This window comes from Eurosta solidaginis, chromosome 3, assembly GCF_040869045.1.
Source record: "Eurosta solidaginis isolate ZX-2024a chromosome 3, ASM4086904v1, whole genome shotgun sequence".
NCBI classification, from domain to species: Eukaryota; Metazoa; Arthropoda; class Insecta; order Diptera; family Tephritidae; genus Eurosta; species Eurosta solidaginis.
This window is the reverse complement of record NC_090321.1, coordinates 49,068,188-49,090,896: the sequence shown is the minus strand read 5'-3', so window position 1 is coordinate 49,090,896 and position 22,709 is coordinate 49,068,188. Positions and strand designations below refer to the sequence as shown.

At 38.9% G+C, this 22,709-nt stretch overlaps 1 protein-coding gene across 1 annotated transcript in view; it reads right to left on the bottom strand.

The window, feature by feature from the left end:
- Positions 1-328: 328 nt before the first annotated feature.
- LOC137245885 (uncharacterized) overlaps positions 329-22,709 on the bottom strand; it is a 45,641-nt gene continuing 23,260 nt past the window's right edge. The window contains exons 5-9 of the mRNA XM_067777083.1: positions 14,815-14,870; positions 14,542-14,670; positions 7,183-7,726; positions 3,018-3,656; positions 329-549 (exon numbers count right to left, since the gene is read on the bottom strand). Of these exons, the coding sequence (XP_067633184.1) occupies positions 397-549; positions 3,018-3,656; positions 7,183-7,726; positions 14,542-14,670; positions 14,815-14,870 (1,521 nt within the window). The 3' untranslated portion in view covers positions 329-396. The remainder of the gene's footprint in view (positions 550-3,017; positions 3,657-7,182; positions 7,727-14,541; positions 14,671-14,814; positions 14,871-22,709) is intronic.

Genomic DNA, 22,709 nt, shown 5'->3' with positions numbered 1-22,709 from the left:
ATCAGTTTGATTCAAACACGCTATCAGTTGCGAAGTGAAGTTTAATTGTGATGTATAATTGTACTACTCCCAACATGGTCTAATAAAGACCATTTTGCAATACAGAATATTGGAGTGATTTATTCAAGAGTTTAGCGATTCGAACGTTAGCAGAAGGTTACAAATAAGCAGAATTTCCCTAAATTCGTTACAGTATATTTACTTAGATTTGAAAATTGGAGCCAAAGTAAAAAACAATTCAATAAGCTTCAAAAATCTTAAAAAAAAACGTTTAAGCTTTTTAGAGACCCTTCGAGTACCATACAGTGTTTGCACAAAGTGAACTATCTTTCCTTTCCATACTGTTTTTTTATTTTACTTTATTTTCTATACACATACATGTGTAATTTTATATATTCAATTTTCTTCTAAGTACTTGATGTCATTCTGCAGATCCTTTAACTTTTTCAACATATCCTTAGTCATCTGACCTTCGGGCGATTCAGGCGGTTCATATAAAAGCATGCGTATGGATTCTCGTATCATAATTTCCACTTGCTTCAATAGCTCCTAAATACATATAATATAAGTTTCAGTTAAACACATGTCATAAATATCATATATATTATTTCTAATTGCTGTTTTATGTACGGGTTCCTTTTTCGCTCTTATTTGGAATCCAAATCTATAAAGTTTTGGTTGTAAAGATGGAGATTCGGGCTATTCGAGCTTTGGGCAATTTTGGTCGTAGTGCTTTTGTTAAGCTATATTTTATTAAAATAATTTGTTAAAAATAAGCGATTGTGAGCACGCAAAGAAATCTATTTGTACTATGGCAGTATTGTGAATTTTTGCACTGCATTACGCTAGATGGCAGCGCAAGCTGTAAGTTAATAGAACAGCTGATTTCTGTTGATATTTGATAAGACTTTTATATTGCTTGCGCAAGATGCGCAGGGGTCACGCTCGTATAGATTTATGAGGCCTCGCAATGGTTCTTGGCCATACAAAGTTCGTTAAATTATATGAGATGCAAATCATATGAGGATTCGTTCAGGCGCTACAACAAAATCATACCTACTTCCTATAATGTCAGACTCAGCAACGAAGTGGCCTTTGGTACTGAAGTAATAAAGTTAAGCCTCCTTACATTGACCTCTTAGGCTGAGCGACTTGATTGGAGCTCAAAAATATAGCTATGCCCATCTATCGATTGATGTCAGACGTAAATGCGACGTCGTGGATACGTACATTAATTTAAGTACCAATATGGAGTGGAACCACTATCTGTGGCAACCAAGTTATGTACAGAATGTCGGATGAGGGTAGGGTTGCGAGAAATTTCCTGCTCACACCACAGACGGCAAAAAAGTTGTGCCACAACGCATGCATGACAGAAGCTTGGTAATCTAGCTGGCAAAATGCGAGGCGCACTTAAGTTATAGAGTGAACTTTTCTCATTATTGCTGTATCAAATGAGGCTCTGCAACATCACTCGTTGGGAAGTTGTTGAGGGAATCGAAATCAAATCAAAACTTACTTTGTTGAATTTTGTTGGCGATATGTTGGTTGGTTGGTTGCTGTGCCGCCCGGACAACAAAGATGTTTCTTTTGATTGGATGATCGTCTCCGCTGTCTCCAGCAGTGCCTTTTCCCATGCAAGTTCGTTTGCCTTTGATTGTTATAGTTAACCTCGATGTTACTCTGACAGGTATCCATATAAGACTTATGTTTGCGAAGTAAGCTGCGGCTTGAAGCAACCTCTTGCAGATGCTGACGGTCTTAGGCAAAATGATGGGGTAGTTAAGCGCCTGACATCTGTCGAAACTTAGTGAGGGCGTGTGATGGAGGAGCCACACCGGGAAGCCTCCAGACTCACGAAGTCTTATTGTCAAAAAAGTTGCATCTTCACTTATGTGAAGTCCAGAGATAGGTTAAGGAGCACATTAAGTGCGTCAGTTGGAAACAACCTTATTGCAACTGTTACCCCTACGAGTGCTGCCCGCTGTATTCTATTCATCTTTTAAATGTGGTACTGTTTGACCATGGCCGGTGACTATGCTATAGCTCCATATGTTAGTATTAAAGAGTTCTTCGCTTTACTAGGGTTTAGGTTAAGGCTGCTTTTGGTTGTTCAGACGTAAAGCCTTCGAAGCGTCTCTTCTAGGTTTTCGCTAGCCACAGAAGCGGAGAATTCGTCCCTGGGGATTTCGTCTGCTCACAAGGCGGGTAGTTGTAACCGAATCCATGTTGCCTTGTATTACCCTATTCTACAGCATATTTCGTCCATTGGCAGATAAAGTTCTTTATGCCAGCACTGCCATGGGCGTTGGTAAACGCGCTGATTTATATATTGATATATAGAGTGTGTTCTTTGTAGTTTAGGAATCCTTATGATACCTATGAGCTCGTGGAGAGCAGTGTCAAGAACCTGCCCTTTATATACGCTTGTTGTGGCGTAGTAGCTTCTACCGACCTAATGTGGATATCTAAGAGCCTTCCCAAAACCTACAGCGGGAAGGAAGTAAGTCTAATTTATTTGTAGTCTTTAGCGTATTATGTCTGCTTTGGGTAAGAAAATGACTTTAACTCTTCTCCAGCTTCGAAAAAATAGGCTAAAGCCAAGCTCGTTCTGTACACCCTTTACAACCAGAGGTTAATAGGCTCACCCAATTTTTGGAGAATCGCCGGAGTGACACCGTCAGGGCCCGGTCTTTTGAAAGAAGAGGAACTGCTAATAGCGAATAATATATTTCCCTGTTAATGTACGAACCCAACAACCTCTCCGAAGGAAGCAGCGGACTTCACATACCTCAGTAAGAAAATGAGTGTTCCAGAGGATGTTTAGTGTTTTCTCAACAGTTTACGTCCACACCCCACCCTCTTCTCTCACGAAGTGATCGTTGTGACGTTCCTTGGATAGAATCTTGCTGAGCCTACACAGAAGGATTCCCAAGACTCGGATTTGGATTAGAAACAAATTTCGATTGCAGAGATTTAATGAAGAAAAAGTAGATGTACCATGTCGTTCAACTCACCACCAATTCCGTTTTCTGAATTTCCTTCTCCTCATAACGCATGCGTTGCAGCTCCGCCGTTGTATTGGCCATTTCATAGAGCACAATAGCTTTCAAGCGCGAAATTCCAGGTAAAATAATTTTCAATACACCAAAAATTTCCTGACACAATCGCACCTTACGCTCGTACACCTTGCGACCCGGGTGCAGGGCTAAATTTTGTAAAATGCTACGCAAAATCGCTGCAACATTCTGTTTTATATCCAACAAAAGATAATGATTGGGATGAAAGTAGCGCGTGAGTTTGACAAGCAAAAGTTCATAATGGGTGATGTCGTCCTTAGCATGAAATATTTCTTCTTTGGCACGTTCCACTAATTGCATTGCAATTTCCGGGCTTAGGGTGTGCCCACACTGCAAGCACTGCCATGTCCATAATTTTTGATATTGCCTTTTCGATTGTTGTTGTTGTAGCTGTGTTTGTTCCTGCACTTGTTTATTTTTCGTTTTGACAATGAAACCACTTCGTTTCTGCTCGGCACAACGTACACACATGAAACTACTCATATGTGAACCGAGCTCGGTGGGATCTTCACAGCGCTGGCATTTACAATCGAAATATTTGCCGATTTTTAGCGAATCACGACGTTCGTCGGTACCCTGTAATGGAGTATTTATGTAATTAGAAAACAATAGAATAATTCGCAAAATAAAGGAAAAATGTTCGAAGTCTTTAACGTAACTAACCGTTTAAAGCCGGTACATTCTTCGAAAAGCGTAAACTTTAAAACTGTTTCTTTGCTGGACCCCGAAACCGAATTTTTTTAGTTTTTCAAAACTAAAATCTTAACCCAATTTTAGTAACGGTTTGAAACCGTTTCATTTTTCAAGTCCAAATTCAAAACTGCGACCGAATATACACGCTGGATCTTTGTATGATGAAACCGGAAGTCCTAGCGAGAGAAAATATAGTCCAAGGACTAATAAAGAAAGAGAACGGGGAATAGTCACGCAGTAGTGAAGAGTCCCATGAAGCGCTTCCCAACGCACATTTCCCATCAGAAGATGCTGCAGAAGAGCCAGCAGACAACACAAACACTTCAATCATAGAGCGGATAGTGCCGGGCTTTTTTGACTGATACCAAGATCGAATGAGTGGTAATGGGTTTTTCTAAGTTTAAATCGCCTACCCCTGATGGTATATTCCCTGCCATGCTATCTATAAGTTTCGGGTAGAGCGATCGTGGAATGGCTTAAAATAATATTCAACGGTTGCATAAGACCGAGTCACGTTTCGCTTATCAAAATTCGGGAAGACCAGTCATGTGTATCCTTAAGACTAAAGAGCTTTTACTTTAACATCATTTACTGGGGACGCTGGTCATCAGTCAACTGTTCAGGTGGTTGTCATAAATGGAAAGTGCCTTCCAAAAATTACTTATTTGATGGTTCTGGCGCTTTGGGATATACATATATACCTGTGTATCTAATGTCACCTCGAGCGTCAATGCGGAAAAGGCGTATATGGAAGCATAGGTCCTAGAAAGCTTCTAGTATTTGCCAAGAGGACGGAGTTATTAATATAATAATATAGGTCCTGATCCTTTTAGCAACACTATCGACTCATTAAGTCTATGTGAGGTCCTCATGGGTTGGCTAGTTTAACCTAACCTAATCTAAGCATTTAAAGGTGTCTCGTTTTTCAAACTCATACTTGGCCAAAGGGATCTATAAACCACACAAGAGGTGTTGCCAGATCGCTACGTAATAGATGACCCAAGGCCCACCAGTATGCCGTCCCAAGGCCTAACATTTATCTATGTAAACCCAGCGTTGAGGTAGGCTCAGAAAGGCTTGAACAGAAAGAGGCGCTTGGTGTAAAAATATATAGCGGCAAATGTTTTACAGCAATGACGCTTCAACAAATCAGAGCTTACAGATTAAACTGATGACAAAAAAACAAAACTTTGGCTTATCAGAACTTTATTTTAAACAGCTCTAGCTAACTCTGGAAACATTTAGGCAAACATGAAACACTCCCAGTCGTATGATCAATCCCGAGAGATATTTTTCTGACTTTCCCTGTATATTCATCTGCTCTGCAAAACCCTCTACTTCTCTTATTTTCTCTTCCTTCTGAATTTTCTTATTTACCTTAATAGGCTCATTCAATTTACCTATCGCTTTCATTCTTTTGCACTCTTATCCACGTTTAGCTCGCGCTATTACTCTTAATCTTATCCTTATTCTTAATCTTCCTCTTGTTCTCCTTTCTTTTCCGACTTCCCCGCAACTTTCTCTAATATTTTCCCATATTCTCTGTTTCTCTTCTTTTTATACTCAGCTGAGCAGAGCTCACAGAGTATATTAATTTTGTTCGCATAACGGTAATGCGTAACGGCATAAACTAATCGAGATAGATATAGACTTCTATATATCAAAATGATCTGGGCGAAAAAAGAAATTCATTTAGCCATGTCCGTCCGTCCGTCCGTGAACACGATAACTTGTGTAAATTTTGAGGTATATTAATGAAATTTGGTATGTAAGTTCCTGGGCACTCACCTCAGATCGCTATTTAAAATGAACGAAATCGGACTATAACCACGCCCCCTTTTTCGATATCGAAAATTTCGAAAAACCGAAAAAGTGCGATAATTCATTACCAAAGACGGATAAAGCGATGAAACTCGGTAGGTGGTTGACCTTATGACGCAGAATAGAAAATTAGTAAAATTTTGGACAATGGGCGTGACACCGCCCACTTTTAAAAGAAGGTAATTTAAAAGTTTTTCAAGCTGTCATTTGGCAGTCGTTGAAGATATCATGATGAAATTTGGCAGGAATGTTACTCCTATTACTATATGAGTGCTAAATAAAATCGGATGACGAACACGCCCACTTAAAAAAAAAACAATTCTTAAGTCAAATTGTAACAAAAAATTGAATATCTCTACAGTATATAAGTAAATTATGTCAACATTCAACTCCGGTAATGATATGTTTCAACAAAATACAAAAATAAAAGAAAATTTCAAAATGGGCATGGCTCCGCCCTTTTTCATTTAATTTGTCTAGAGTACTATTAAAGCCATAAGCGAATAAAAATTTACCAATCCTTGTGAAATTTGGTAAGGACATAGCTTCTATGACGGTAATTGTGTTCTGTGAAAATGGGCGAAATCGGTTGAAGCCAAGCCCAATTTTTATACACAATCGACCGTCTGTCCTTCCGCTCGGCCGTTAACACGATAACTTGAGCAAAAACCGATATATCTTTACTAAACTTATTTCACGTACTTATCTGAACTCACTTTATCTTGGTATTAAAAATGGGCAAAATCCGACTATGACCACGCCCACTTTTTCGATATCGAAAATTTCGAAAATTGAAAAAAATGCCATAATTCTATACCAAATACGAAAAAAGGGATGAAACAGGGATTGATTTGGTTTTTTGACGCAAAATAGAAACTTTAGAAAAAAAACTTTGTAAATGGGTATGACACCTACCATATTAAGTAGAAGAAAATGAAAAAGTTCTGCAGGGGGAAATCAAAAGCCCTTGGCATCATTGCAGGAATACTGTTCGTGGTATTACATGTATAAATAAATTAGCGGTACCCGACAGATGATGTTCTGGATCACCCTGGTCTACATTTTGGTCGATATCTGGAAAACGCATTCACATATACAACCAAGGACCACTCCCTTTTAAAACCCTCATTAATACCTTTAATTTGATACCCATATCGTACAAACACATTCTGGAGTCACCCCTGGTCGAAAAGGCGTCCACCTATAGAACTATGGCCCATCCCTTTTAAAATACTCTTTAATACCTTCCATTTGATACCCATGCCATACAAACAAATTCCAGGGTTACCCTAGGTTCATTTTCCTACATGGTGATTTTCCCTTACTTTGTCTCCAAAGCTCTCAGCTGAGTAGATAATGTTCGGTTACACCCGAAATTAGCCTTCCTTACTTGTTTCTCTCATGTTTACTGTTGGAAGTGGCCATCTGATAATTTAATAAAAACTTCTTTTTTGTCAAACTTTAACTTTTTTACTTCGAAACCAACACGACAAGAAACCACTAAATTTGAAAAAAAAAAAACGATATAAAAACTGACCGGGAAATCTTAATTTGATACGAATTATTTTCCTGGAAATATAAAACATACCAACAATACATTCGCATAGCAAATATGAAGAATTTCGCCTTTAGTCACATCAAGCGTAGTAAACATTTTCAGCTGATACTTTTCATCGTTCGATATTTGCACATTCGCTACGCAACTATGAGCCATTAATGCTGCACGTGGATAAATGCCGCGTAGTTGACCTTCATCGGGTGCTCGGATCTCAAAACAATTCACATCAATTATACTCGCGATTTTTTGCAATAGAACTTCATCCACGGACTGACCATCTTTGAGGTATTTGGTCAAACCTGCTTTAAGTATGGGTTCAATGGCGTCACGCTGCCACACTTTCCAAATATCAGAGCCCTTTCGTGCTTCTAAATGAGGTTCGGATTGTAGAAACTGTTCATAGTATTGTTCTGTTTCGGGATTCTCTCGTAGTAATAAGCATTTGATAAGACCATATGTATTTGGCTTTTCCTTTATCAAGTCAATGCGCAACTCTTTCATGTCGGCCAGCAAACGGCAATCGTATTCATTGTGTGATGCACAATTTTCGCAGCGTGGGAAAATGTGACATGAACTGTTAATAGGAAAATACTTAAGTATGTATTTAATGTTATAAATGAAGCCGTCAAGAACATTATTTAAAAAGATTCTCAGAAAAGGAGTTACAGAACTTTTGAAATCCTGCAAAAAAACGAAATGAATAGGAGGGAGGCGAGGGAAAAGGAAAGGGAGTGGGAGATGAATGGGGCGAGCAGGGTAGAGATTGGACTATCTGGACTTATCAAAGAGAGAACCACGAAGGTGTAGTAATCCCAAGAGTAACAGAGCCGGAGGTACTAGATGCAATACACAGAGTTGCTGATAATAAGTCCACAGGTCCCGATGAAGTGCCAAATATAGCCATTAAAGCAGCATTAAAGTCTAGAATATCAGTATTTACAGATCTTTTCAACGCCTGTATTCAGGAAGACGTCTTGCCCCGCTCATGGAAACGTTAAAGACTGGTCCTTTTGCTGAAACCTGGTAAGATGCCCGACCAGCCATCTTCATACAGGCCACTTTATATGTTCGATTCTATTAGTGAGCGTCTACAGGGGATCCGAAAAGTCCAGGTGGATTGTCTAATTGTCAATTTTGATTTCGAAGATCAAGAAGCATTGTCAATATAGCGCATGAAGCCATAACCGGAGATCAAAGTAAAAGGAAGCATTGATTACATTAGATAGGCTTTACCTCTGCCAACTGGATGCAGATAGTAAGAGCACGAGATACATGCATAAAAATATACGTCCACCTACATGGCTGTCCCCATACACGTAATCAGATCGACCACGTTGTGATAGACGGACATACATTTCTAACGCCGCGTCGGCTCACTATCTCGTTGCGGCCAAAATATGAGCCCGCCTCTGAGCGGTTAAACACAGGGAACACAAAAAACAAGAAAAGCTAGACGTGGAAAGCTACAATCGCAACAGACTGCCGATGGTTTCGCAACTCGACTCTCACACCTGCTCTCTGAGTGCACAAGTCAACCCGCCGGAATGCAGGAGCAGTGGGAGCATATCTCTAAAGCACTTCGTATTGCCGCCGAGGGAAAAATTGGTTACCGGCGACCACGGAAAAACAACTGGTAGAATGAAGAATGTCACGTTGCAACCGAAAGAGAAGACGCTGCCTACAAGGCTACGTTAAAAGCGAGCTTAACTAGAACAAAAAAAAAAAGCGACCTTGTAACCGTTGTCCAGAGAGTGCTTCGATTTTAGAGGAAGCACTTCTCTGCTCTCCCAAATGGACGCAGCGATGTACCACCCAGGGATGATGAACCCGATCCCGCAATCGATGATGATGGCATTACTGTCCCCCGACCCGATTATGACGCTTTCGGAATAATAAAAACCAGTTTCAAGAACAACAAGGCCAGGTTGGTAAAGCACATGCATTAGCTTATTTCTTTTCCCAGTTCACAAGAAAGTGGCTTCTGCAAACTGCGCCAACTATCGCAGAATCAGCCTGCTTAGTATCACACATAAAGTCATGTGAAACGTATTGCTCGAAAGATTGAAGCCCACCCGAAAATTGGCTGATCGGACCTTATCAGTGCGGCTTCAGATCAGGTAAATCTACCAGCAAGCAGATTTTCACTATACGCCAAGCGATTTTAAAGTCGCCTTCAACAGCATGAAAAGGAGCCGCCTACATATATGCCGCCATGTCTGAATTTGGTTTCCCCGCAAAACATATGATGTTCAGCAACACCACAATTTCAGTCAGAATTGGGAAGGACCTCGTCTCAACATAACGAGGTTTCAGACAGGCTGCCTTCAGTTATGCTTACTCCAAACTGGAAAAAGAAGCGGAACCACGCCACTGTTGGCAGCCATAATTTCGAAAAAACGAGACTTTGTTATTTGTGAATCAGTATTAACACAAACAACAACATCAGCTTTAAAATCAAGCAAAGAATCACTCTTGCTATAAAACGCTACTTTGTACCAGCTAGGCAATTGAAAAGTAAAGTCCTCCCTCGGCAAACGAAAATCATGCTCTACAAGTCGCTTGTCGTACCCGTCCTGCTATGTGATGCAGAAATTTCAGAAAATTTTTTCGAAAGATTTGCGTACCTCTACGCGTTGGCGACGGTGAGTCCCGGAGAAGATTTAATGATGAGCTGTGGACGAGCTTTACGCAGACATCAACATAGTCCAGCGAATTAAAATGCAGTGGCTACGCTAGCTAAGCTTATGAAAAGTTATGCTCCGGCTAAGTATGTATTATTATCGGATCCCGTCTATTGGAAGCAAAGGAAGATTTTGGCAAACCACCACTCCGCGGAGGGACTAGGTGGAAACGATTTAAATTATCTTGGTGTGACTATTTGGCGCCAGTTAACCCAACAAAGAGGTGAATGGCGCTCCTTGTTGGGCGGCCATAACCGTGTGAACGGTTAAGCGCCAATTAAGTAAGGCCCGGTTTTTCAGTAGTTGGTTAAGCTAAGCTTAAACTAAGTTTGCGTAAACTGTAGTCAAATTTAAACTCCAATTAAACTAATCAGCAGTTTTTCAGTAACAGTTTAAGGCCGCCTTTGGAGTTGGCTTTTTTGTGCAACAACATTGGTTTTTTTTATTATCTAGATAATTCGTAGATACTGCAACAGCCGGATTTTGTTTACCCAACAAACATGAAAACAAATTTCTCCAGCGAAATACATATCTATTTCCGGAGGTGATATCCAACATAATTCTCCAATCACTACCAAACTTTAAGAAATTGTGTAGAATTAAGAGTTTTCGAGTTGATCTCCAACGTCATTAATATTTTCCAATTATTATCTAACTTTCGAGAGAGTTTGAGAAATGTACAGTTCTTAAATAAATATTTAACACATCTCTACAGTTGATATCCTACACTGGATATCGAGTTGAGGTGGAGTTTAAAAAAAAATCTCCAAAGTGGTACCACCAACACCAACAGCTGTTTATTGTGAGAAATAAACACCTGGTTGATAGCAGTAATGAAGCGTAATGAAACAAAAATAAATCATCATATAATTATTTCTAATTGCTGTTTTTATATACGGGTCCCTTTTTCGCTCTTATTTGGAATCCAAATCTATAAATAAAGTTTTGGTTGTAAAGATGGAGATTCGGGCTATAAGCGAGCTTAGGGCAATTTTGGTCGTAGTGCTTCTGTTAGCTATATTTTATTAAAATAATTTGTTAAAACTAAGCGATTGTGAGCACACAAAGAAATCTATTTGTACTATGGCACTATTGTGAATATTTGCACTGCATTACTGGCAGTTGCTATCATACGCTAGATGGCAGCGCAAGCTGTAAGCTGTAAGTTAATTAATAGAACAGCTGATTTCTGCTGATATTTGGTTCGGCTCGTTATATATATTTTATTTAATTTTTGAAAATACTGTAGTATGGAATTTTACATTTGAGTCCAATTAGAGAACCACAAGTTGTTAATTAAATCTTTTCACTTTATAAAAAATTCCCTCTACTACTGAGTACGCTATGATTCTCGAGTTGAGCCACTGTTTCGAAACAACTCTTGAGATTTTAGAAGTATGCCTGGTTATCAACATGAGCTCTAATGGTACTCAAGCCCAAATACTTGTTGGGTATATTCGACGCCATTTCGAACGAACGCTAATAACTAGAGATGGGAAAGGGGTAAATACCCGGTAAATTGGTTATATATGGTAAAATTGGGTAAATACCAAATATTTACCCAAAAGAAGGTTAAAAATAATCTTTTGGAAAATATGCGAAACAAGCACCCAAATTCAATCCAAAATGTATCGAATTTTTCCTATATTGCTGGGTAGTTATCCATTATGCTATCGGTTGAATTAGTTTTAATCTGTAATCCAGCGTTTTTCAAAACTATTTAGCCAATAATGTATGCCGTTGCAAAAATTTAAGTTCACCCAGTAAACATCTTAAGTCAAAAAAGGGTCGGAAAAATATCTAAATTGGAGCGTTTACATACCGTCTGCTCATTTGGGAGGCCGAAACCAATGCATTTCGCTTCTTGCAATGGTCGTACTATATGAGCCTATTAGCATATATCATTTGAGCCTAAATAAGAGTCCGATATAAGTCTTAAAAGGCGTTTAAACAGCTCATATTATACTCTACTGGAACTCTCCGGCGTCATTTTTAACTCTAATAAACTCTGATTATCTGAAACCTATATGGCCTATTGATTAGGCATCGTCAGCCCTTATTGGGGTCATATATAGTTCGACACACCGGTCACATTTAACATGTCGAAAAGCGTTCATTAGCGGAAAAACGTCGATGCTTATACAAAAAAAGAATAGCAAGGGTAACAATAATGTACAAATGTAATTCATTTTGTATTAAAATGAAAAATTTTCGTAACAAAATTTCAAAATTTGTTCCAAACTCGCTGTGACGAACATAAATAGTTGATAAATGTTAATTTTTGCATGATAGGTTAGGAGCTTTTAGGCAGTTAAATAAATGGCAAAAATTAAATTTTCTTTAACCCTCCTACGCGTTTCGATGCTTTTCTGATTCCTACATTGCCCACTTATTTTGGACTCGTTTCTTAATATTTAAATATTTAAATTATGAACGCCGTGAGCATGTTTTAAGGGGTAGCTTTGTTTGCGTAAATATGTGTACCCTATAAACATTCCCTTACAGTTCTGGAGTTCAATGTGGGCCCAAAAATATCAGCTCCAAAAATGCTATCACCTTAGAGCCTTTTATGACTCCAATTTGATGAAATTATTAACAAGCGAAAAATATTAAAATGAGTAATTTATGCAGCTCCGTGATAAAAACTCAGACATTTTTCTGCGACAATTTGTTCTAAATAAATAATTAATTCAACTAATACTTATTTCATTTCTATCTTATCATCATCGGAGTTTTATCACAACAATTTTCCCCCCTATGTTTTCCGCTTCGGATATATGGATGTCAAAAATTCTTCCTAAAAGCCCTGAAGTAGTGTCATTAAAATACTCAAAATTAGCAGTATATGACGCCAATAAGGCTCATATATGATATCGGAAGGATGCCTGTATTAGACTTATCTTAGAGGTGTTAGAATCCCAACTCTACTAATAACTGATAGCTTAACTAGATTTAAGTTGCCAGATCGGCCGCTTAAGCTCAGCTTAAGCTTCCGTTAAAGTAGATTGAAAAACTGCAGAATAAGTTTAAGCGTAGTTTAACTGACAAACTGGGTAGAAAACCGGTCCTATGTAAGTAAATTGACATGTGACCCGGCCTATGAAAAAGTGGCTTATGACTCAAAAAAATTGTTTCCACTTTTTTTCTGGTTTCGATAGTTTTTGAGACGCTCTTTCACGTGGTGAAAACTAGAAAATCCTAACTTGCTTAGAACTGTTTTTGAGATGATATTTTCATCCACTTCCATTTGACCTTGAGCTTGAAACAATGATTGTAGTTCGTCCTCGTAATTGATACCAACATCATCGAAAGTATCATCATCATTCTCTTCGTTTTCACAGAAATATGTTTGAAAACCTCGCTAAATTCTTCTTCGACAGACATTATTCATAAGCGACACACGCCCTACTCCATAGTACAGGTTTACAAGTATGATATGTATGAGAAGGAAACAATTCCTTTCTCTTTCTAACACACTGCCGTTTGACACTTCGGTCAGTGTCAAACTATTTTGGAATCTGCGTGGAACCTGCGTGGAACATCCGTTTGACACTGAACGAAGTGTCAAAATTACCGGTGTTGCTGTCGTGGAAAGCGACGCAGGGAAACAAAAAAAGGAGCGGAATATCAGATATGGGTTGCTGTGATGGTAAATTTTTTTGAACGAATTTAGTATTAAAATGTAGTGCACCTATATGGGTCCTACTGAAAATTATACAAAATTGAATTGGGGTGTCTGAGGGCGCGTAGTTATTCCAGTATTGAGAATACAAACACGGGTGGTAAGTTTTTCTACCCGTTCAAAAGTTCTCCGCGAAAAACAGTTTGAAGTTTTGAGGTCGACTGAAATAACCCGTCCAAAAATATGGAAAGAGAAACGAAAATACGTGTTTTGTCCTGTTATCAATAGTCCAAAGGCGAAAAAGTACTCGAATTATTGGAAGCGAGGCAAAAACGCTTCTATTAATACCTCCCTCGACGGTTTTGGTCGTGTTTTAGCAATTGTCACCGGTAATAAAGTATCACAATTTGTTAATTAAAATTGTCCAAAACATATGGATTTTAAAGAGAGATGCAATTAAGTGTTCGTTTGAAAGTAAATAAGGATATTTCTTTGTAATTTTACGATAAGAATTTTACGCAGTTTTCGTTAGCAGCTACTACACTTTTCTTGAACCTAAGAAGTACAACAGTGTCAAATAGCATCAAAAAAAAAAAAAAAAAGAACAAGCATTTTACCAGGTGAGCGTGGCTGTGTGTGTGCGTGCTGCTACATATCCTACTTGTAGACCTGTACTATACCCTACTCGTTAGGCATTGCTTTAAATCTGAGCACTCACACGATTTTTTTTCGGTCAGAAACTGGTTTGTGCTTTGCATTGAAAAAAACATCGCTCTTTATATACACACACGAACTTATCTCATTTATGCTCTTTTGCCTTTTTTGGTTGCCTTTTGGACATGACTGTTCATAATGCAAAAGAAAAACTACTAAGAAACTGAAGAAATGCATTGTTTATCTTTAACAGCTGTTTCCCGCAATTTCTTTTTCGAGTCATAAGCCATCTTTTCATAGGCCGGGTCACATATAAATTTCAAACCGTTGTGTGTTGCAAACATACTCAACGGTGGGTTCAAAAAGTTATCACTCAACCACTGAATAACAATAGTGTTTGCTGAAAGTGATCAATAGAGATCAGTTCAATACCTGCAAAACTGCGTAGTCTTCTTTAAACAATTCGAACAACGTCTTTCACCATCTGTGGCCAACAGCAATATCGGCTGCTCTAATAGAACGGTTTCGCCGGCTTTTATGTCAACTGCAGCTGTCAAATATCTAAGCAAAAAAATACCAAAATTTATTTATTATAATTATGATTGAAATTAAATATGTATTTATAATTTAGCTTACGAAATAAAAATAGAAAAAATTAGCGCCATGAAAAGGGCTCACACTGAGTAGCAAATGCACATAACTTACCTCCCTAATTCAGCATCTTTTTCGATTTTGCATTTTTTTGTAAAATCAGCCATGTTCTTTTTTTAATTCAGTCAACTAAAAATTTTGATTTTAAAAAAGAAAAAAAAAACACAATCGTTAGTTAACTCTTACACAACTTTTCAAATTGAACGCGATCTGTTCTTTTAGTGCACGCAATTTCAGTTTTTATTTAGATCGATTATTTTTTATTGATTTGCTTACATTTAAATTTCTTTAATGCTACATTTTTTACAAACAATTTTGTAATATAATCACAATTAGGAGTTTTTGCGAATATTTCGCTAGAGCGTTTGCATGGGCCCACAAGAAAATTTAAATGAAGACAATGAAATACTGCAAATAAATTTATTTACTACACTAAATCCGTAGATTTGTAGACGAAGGCACAGCTAAAAATTTTCCCAGATGTCGTCTGCCGGCTGTTAATGTACTAGGTACAAGTACTTTTTTTTATTATATGTGTACATTATGGTGTGTCAGTTTTGTACGGCCGCCCAAAAGACCACACTTGTGGCGTGAATCCAGAGCTGGGTAAATGCAATTCCATTACATTACCAATTACATTTCTCAGTAATTGGAAAATGTAATCAATTCCTTTTCTCTACAGCAAAGGAACTGATTACATTTCAGTTCCTCAAATAAAAATACTGTAACGAATTCTGGGGATTTCTGATATTTATAGGTACACCTTCTGCTAACGTTCGAATCGCTAAACTGTTGAATAAATCACTCAAAAATTCCGTATTACAAACTGGTCTTTATTTAGATTACTTTGGGCGTAGTACTTCACAATTATACTTCACAACCATTAGCGTGTTTACATCAAAACTTATTGGTTATTACTCAGCTTGCGTTGCTTTTATACTCTCGGTTTCCTCGTTCATGGTGGCCACCGTCGTGTGATGGTAGCGCGCTCCGCCCACCACACCGTATGCCCTGGGTTCACACCCCGGGCAAAGCAACATCAAAATTTTCAAAATAAGGTTTTTCAATTAGAAGAAAATTTTTCTAAGCGGGGTCGCCCCTCGGCAGTGTTTGGCAAGCGCTCCGGGTGTATTTCTGCCATGAAAAGCTTTCAGTGAAAACTCATCTGCCTTGCAGATGCCTTTCGGAGTCGGCATAAAACATGTAGGTCCCGTCCGGCCAATTTGTAGGGAAAATCAAGAGGAGCACGACGCAAATTGGAAGAGTAGATCGGCCTTAGATCTCTTCGGAGGTTATCGCGCCTTACATTTATTTATTTTTTTTTTCCTCGTTCACCCATTTCTCCTTAAGTGTAGTAATTTGGTGAACAGTTGTAGCCCATGCTTGGTTAGCAGCTATATACATGTACATTTGTAGTTTATAGCCATATGCATGTGTATGTGTGAGTAACTACTTCGGCTGATGACTACATGTGTGTGTGTGAGATATCTCTACACTTCGAGCTGGTGGGTTATGTGTGCATGTACATAAGTTTGGCTGCTTACTGTATTTGTTGTTGTTGATTATTTATTAACAGCTTAGCGATGTCAACATTCGCCACAATACCAAAAGTAATTTCCTTTTTTTTAGGCTCAACTGCAAAAAATTCTTTGTTTGTAATTGAAAGAAGTAAGGTCGGGACTGTCTTCGGCTGTGCCGAAGACTTCATACCTTTCCTGAATGAGGCTGAACAATAATCTGATCCAATTCGTAATATCCAAATAATCGGCTGTATAAGTATTGAAATATATAGTGAACAGATGTACATACCTAGGCGATTTTTAAGATAAATATAGAATAGCGAGGACAAAAAGTTTCACCTTTTGCATGAAATAGCTATGACCACTTATCTCAACAATATATGACGTAAACGTAAGTATTTGATGAAATTTGAAGCTTCTAGTCGTTAAAAACGGGGTAGAAATTACAGTTTATATGGGGTATATAATATATATACCACCGATCTCTATGATTTCTTCAGAGAACAATATATGCTACATATATATGTAAGCATTTGGTGAAATTTGAAGCCTCTAGCTGTTAAAATGGGGCAGAAATTACGAAAAGTTTCTTATCTGAACAATGGTTGTATGGGATATATACTATATATACCACCGATCTATAAAAGTTTTTCAGACAACTATGAATGCTCTATAGGTAAGCATTCGGTGAAATTTAAAGCCTTTAGCTGTTAAAATGGGGCAGAAATGACGAAATGTTTCTTATCTGAACAATTGGTTGTATGCGATATATACTATTTATACCACCGATCTATACAATTTTTTCATACAAAAACGGATGCTCTATACGTAAGCAATTCCTTTGCTTTGGAGGAAAGGAATTGATTACTTGCCTCAAGTACTTGTAATGAGGAATTGACGGTAATTTAATTCCTAAAGTAATAATTACAACTTACCGGGATCACGCCCCGGGCAAAGCAACAACAAAATTTTTGAAACATGTTTTTTCAATTAGAAGAAAGTTTTTCTAAGAGGAGTTCCCCTCGGCAGTGATTTGGCAAGCACACCGAATGTATTTCTGCCATGAAAAGCTTCCCAGTGAAAACTCATTTGCCTTGCAGATGCCGTTCGAACCTTCAAAAGCATCCATCCCATCCTCACCTCTTCTTCCATGAGCAACAGAGTTCGCCTCGTGCAGTTGCGGTTGGCAATTTCATCGAGGAAGCAAGCTATGCATAATGAACCATTGAATCCCTTCTTGATGACTTGGTGAATTTCTTGTGTCTATCAGCCAACCTATTGAATGATGCCAGTAAAGAGGTTATATTAACTTATCTGTCGACCTCCAAGTAGAGTGATAATTGACAGACCGTAAGATTGTTCAAAAATTACAAACCCTAATATACGATCCATACATATGAACGCAGATTATGTACGAATATAATGCAGTTAAGTTGAGAGCAATGCATTAAATTTAAATTTCGCCAGACGCACAGAAGACACAATGACTTAAAACGTACATGAATAGGGCATGGACAGACAAGATGACTTGTGCTTGACGCATATTTCGTACATCTTTGTTCTGAATCCAAATGACTGCAATCACTTCGAGTGTATTCTGTAAACAAAATAAGGACAACAACAAGATTCTTACCTCGCTTGTTGGCAGCATTTGGGGAAAAGATGCAAAAAAAGTTGTATAGGTAAAATTATATACCATAATGAGTAGAACACTGAACAAAATATCAATCTTCTCAAAACAAAAATACAAAAAAATATATAGTCTAGAATTTTTTGACTTATATCAAACTAGTCCAAAAAATACCAAACTTGTACCTGAAATAATTGAAAATATTTAGTTCAATGTTACTGTTACTCCTGCTATCGTACCCACGCCATCTTCCATGGGAGTCGAATTCTATGCGAACGCTAATTTAATTTCATTCACTCACCACATTTGAACTAAGATTTTTGGTTCAAAATTGAACTAGGTTGGGACTGGTATACATATTGTGACGAATATTAGCATCACTAAGCTTGGGGATCTGCCTACAGAACTGTGATGGCCAAAGTTAAAGGACCGATATCACAGCAACCTACGTGCCCGATACTGATGAATATTATTGTTGAAACACTTTTCACGGCGCAAGATTGCTGGACTTATCCAAGCGAGGATCTAGAAAATACGGAAATTCCGCAAATTACAGAAAAAGAGGTGCTGGACGCTGCAAAAAGAGTTGCTGATAACAAATCCCCAGGACCCGACGAAGTTCCAAACATAGCCCTTAAAGCCGCGACCACAACTAGGGCTACATTATTTACTGATCTTTTTAATGCCTGTATGCAAGAAGGCGTGTTCGCTCGCCCGTGGAAACGACAAAGACTTGTCCTATTGCTGAAACGTTGTAAACAGCCGGACCAACCATCCTCATATAGGCCACTTTGTATGCTGGATTCCCTAGGGAAGATTTTCGAGCGTATAATTAGTGAGCGCCTACAGCTGACTCTAGAAAGACCAGGTGGCTTATCGAATAGTCTATATAGATTTCGCAAATCAAGATCCACCGTAGATGCAATACAAACAGTCGTCAATATAGCTAGAGAAGCTATCTCTGGAGGCCAAAATAAAAGGAAGTTCTGTGCACTGATTATGTTGGACATCAAGAATGCTTTTAACACTGCGAACTGGATGCAGATAATGGCAGCGCTGCAAAGCTACGGCACTCCAGCTTACTTACGCAGAATTATAGGTAGCTATCTTAAAGACAGAGTACTTCTTTTTGACACGGATCAAGGAGCGAAAGAGTACAAAATCACAGGAGGCGTCCCACAGGGATCTGTTCTCGGTCCAACGCTTTGGAATGTAATGTATGACGGGGTGCTAAAGATTGATCTACCAGAAAACACGCAAATTGTTGGAAATGCTGATGATATTGCAGTGGTAGTAGTGGCCAAGAAACTGGACCTGCTTCAAGCATTATGTAATGACGCCGTAGCAAGAATAAAGGAATGGCTGGCCAATACGGGACTGGAGTTGGCTAGCCAAAAAACGGAAGTGGTATTAGTAAGCTCCAAACGGTCGGCGAACGAGTTAGTCTTAACTGTCGGGGATCATCAAATCACCTCAAAGGATTCCTTAAAATACTTAGGAGTACACATTGACTCTAAGTTAACTTTCAAAGAGCACTTCAGAGCGGTGGGGGAGAAAATTACCAAAGTTAATGGATCACTTATGCGAATAATGCCTAACATTGGTGGTCCGAGCGAAGCTACACGTCAGCTATTGTCCACAGTAACCAGCTCAATAATACTACACGCACCACCAGTGTGGTATGGATCTAAACAGACCCATCAAAAATATATATTAGCAGCGTACCGACTTGCTTCTTTCAGAATAGCAAGTGCTTATCGGACGGTGTCCGATGATGCGATCTTGGTTCCAACCCGGAAAATCCCAGTGGACTTACTGGCAAGCGAAATGGCCGATCTGTATAACACTAATATCGAGCGACCATCTGAAGAAGACAAGAAAAGAGCAAGGACACAAACAATAGCTAAGTGGAAAGAACGGTGGGAGGCCTCGAGTAAAGGGCGTTGGACTTTCACACTAGTTTGGAACGTAGCTCAATGGAATGAGCGGAAGCACGGCGAACTGAACTACCATCTCACGCAGATAATGAGTGGACATGGCGGTTTCAAAGAGTATTTATGGAAGCGTAGGATAGAGGACGATCCTCATTGCCCAATGTGTCCCACGGAGTTAGAAAACGCAGAACAAGTCCTGTTCCACTGCCCCCGTTTCCACGAAGAAAGACTCACCTTGCATGGAGTCTTTGGGGAGGAACCTACCACGAGAAATTTAGTATCACATATGTGCAACAGGAAAGAGTGCTGGACTGCAGTCAGGAAAATGGCATTTATAGTAATGACGCGCCTGATGGATGCTGAGAGGGAGCGCAGAGAAATACGCATGCGAAGCAGTGGCGATTAAATGGACGCTCAGAGCAAATAGCGGGAGCCTGGACGCAGGGACAACAGTAGGCTCTTAAAAAATGAGAAATATGGAACGCCACCCTGAAGTAATGCGAAAGTGGTGCCGGGGTGGGCGACGGTTCCAGAACGGGGCTGTTTTTTAGTCTACGGACACACGGTTGCTGCGACGGCAGCAATTATGGTGCATTAGGCATTTTTCAGCCTCCCCGCAAAACCAAAAAAAAAAAAAAAAAAAGAAAAAAAAAGCATCACTAGCTGTTAGTAAATAATCACGCAACAACAAAAACATGAACCAGCCGCTCTTATGTACATGTACACATTAAAGCTATCAATACTTATGTAGAAGGCGACGAAGAGCTATCTCACACACACAGATGTAGTCATCAGCCGAAGTAGTTACTCGCACATACACACGCACATGGCTATAAACTACAAATATACATGTACTTATATAGCTTGTAACTATCACAATAGCTCTGAAATGGTGGATCGGTTTAATGGCATATTCGAACTAGTGACAAATATTGCTCGCTAGATCCATAACTTATTATAATTTTTATGAAAAGTTTGACAGTTGCATAGTTATCGCTTTCGGTTTTCAGTCACTGATCGTAACACGTAATATATGCCCAATTTACAATACTGAATATTGTGAGTGATTTATTCAACAGTTTAGCGATTCCAACGTTAGCAGAAGGTGCATAATATCCAAGATTTCCCTAAAATTCGTTACAATTGGTGTCAGAAAAGGAATTGTTGAATAAATTCCGAAGGACAAAAAGGACATGGCCAAATTGAGTGAATTAAAAATTCAGCAACTGAAAAAGGAGTTGGCAGTCCGTGGATTAAATACTACTGGCAATAAATTCGAGCTACAAACACGACTAAGGGAAGCTATGGAATTGGAAAGAATCGACGTTGATGAACGCACTTTTCATCCTGATGTGGAAGAGTCGGCGACTAAAATGGAGAAGAAGATAGACACTCCGAATCTATTTGCAAGTGTAGACACTAACGCGATACTAGCAGTGCTGAAGCAAATGTCGTCACAAATATCAACCGATATGTCAGCATAGCTCGAAGTACAGGAGATATGTTTAACATCCAAGATGGAATCACAGGAGACGCGACAAGAGGTACGTATATCCGAAATGTCGTCACAAATAACATCTCAGTTGGCTGAGCAGTTGAAAGCACAAGAGGACCGCATATCCTCGCAGCTGGAGGCTGGAACACGGCTTCTCGCGAGCTTCTCGACTTTCAATTCAGTCGCTGCATTGGCACTATTCTATACATTTCGGTGTTTTTCACTTATGGTTTTGTGGACATTTTCGCTTGTGCTCCAGAAGAAATCGTAAGCTCTATATAAAACAGCCAATGAATCGATTAAAGTCAGTGTCGAGAAGCTCGCGAGCCTTACGAGTATTTCTAGATTCGAGAATCTCGCGAGAAGGTGAGACGCGCTCGAGAAATTGTAACCTCTATTAGAAATGGGCCATTCGTTTACTTTTTTTTTAAAGGGCGTTTGTCTATCCTTTTCGCCACACAGTAATGCTCACACAAAATGCGCGTTATGCCTAGACCTAGGTCTTTCGTTTTCATCTTTTTATGTGCGAGGGAAATTTCTCATGTTTTTGTTGTTGTAATAGGAACGGAGACATTTGCTAAGTATTTTAGGAGCTTTTGTCTGTGATCACAGTGTTTTTGCGGATAAAAATAGATGCGCTACACTCAAGAAAGACATGTCGAACCTTCTAGGCATTCGTTGAACTTCCTCCTTTCATATGTAAGTTGGAGTCGCCAGAGTCTGGACAGCTAAATATGAGTACGTTTTCATTAGATTTAGCGATAAAGACACTCCACATCGAAGTTGATGATCCTTTGCTGGATGTTGATCCGGTAAGCGGTGGTTCGCTGAACCTGCCATCTCTCGGTTAGCTCGTGCGATAAAAGATTGCTTTCCGAGATCAAATATATGAAAGTGCCGCTAAATTGGCAGTAAATAGCCTTCAGCAGCAACTATTGTGGAAACACCCGTCAGTGCTAGGTTCTTCATAATATCGAGATGCGTCCATATCGTGATAAAAGAGGATCTTAATGTTCTTACTTGCTTCTTTAAGTATTAAAAACACATCGTTATTCGCTTTAAGTTCAGTTCTTACTTGCTTCTTTAAGTATTTAAAACACATCGTTATCCGCTTTACACAAAGATCTAGCTCCTTTGAGGCGTGAATTATTCCCCATTATCCCATTATCAACTCAGCTAGATTTCCCAACTTAGCCACGATAAGCACATGCTTTTATGTAATAAGGAATGTAGGTAGGTTGAACTGGCCGGTCCATGAGGTCCTCACATAGACTTATTGAGTCCGTAGTGTTACCAGAAGTTTGTTTTAACTACCAAACTGAAAAACCCTATCAAAAACCAGGACCTATGTTATAAAATAACTCCGTCCT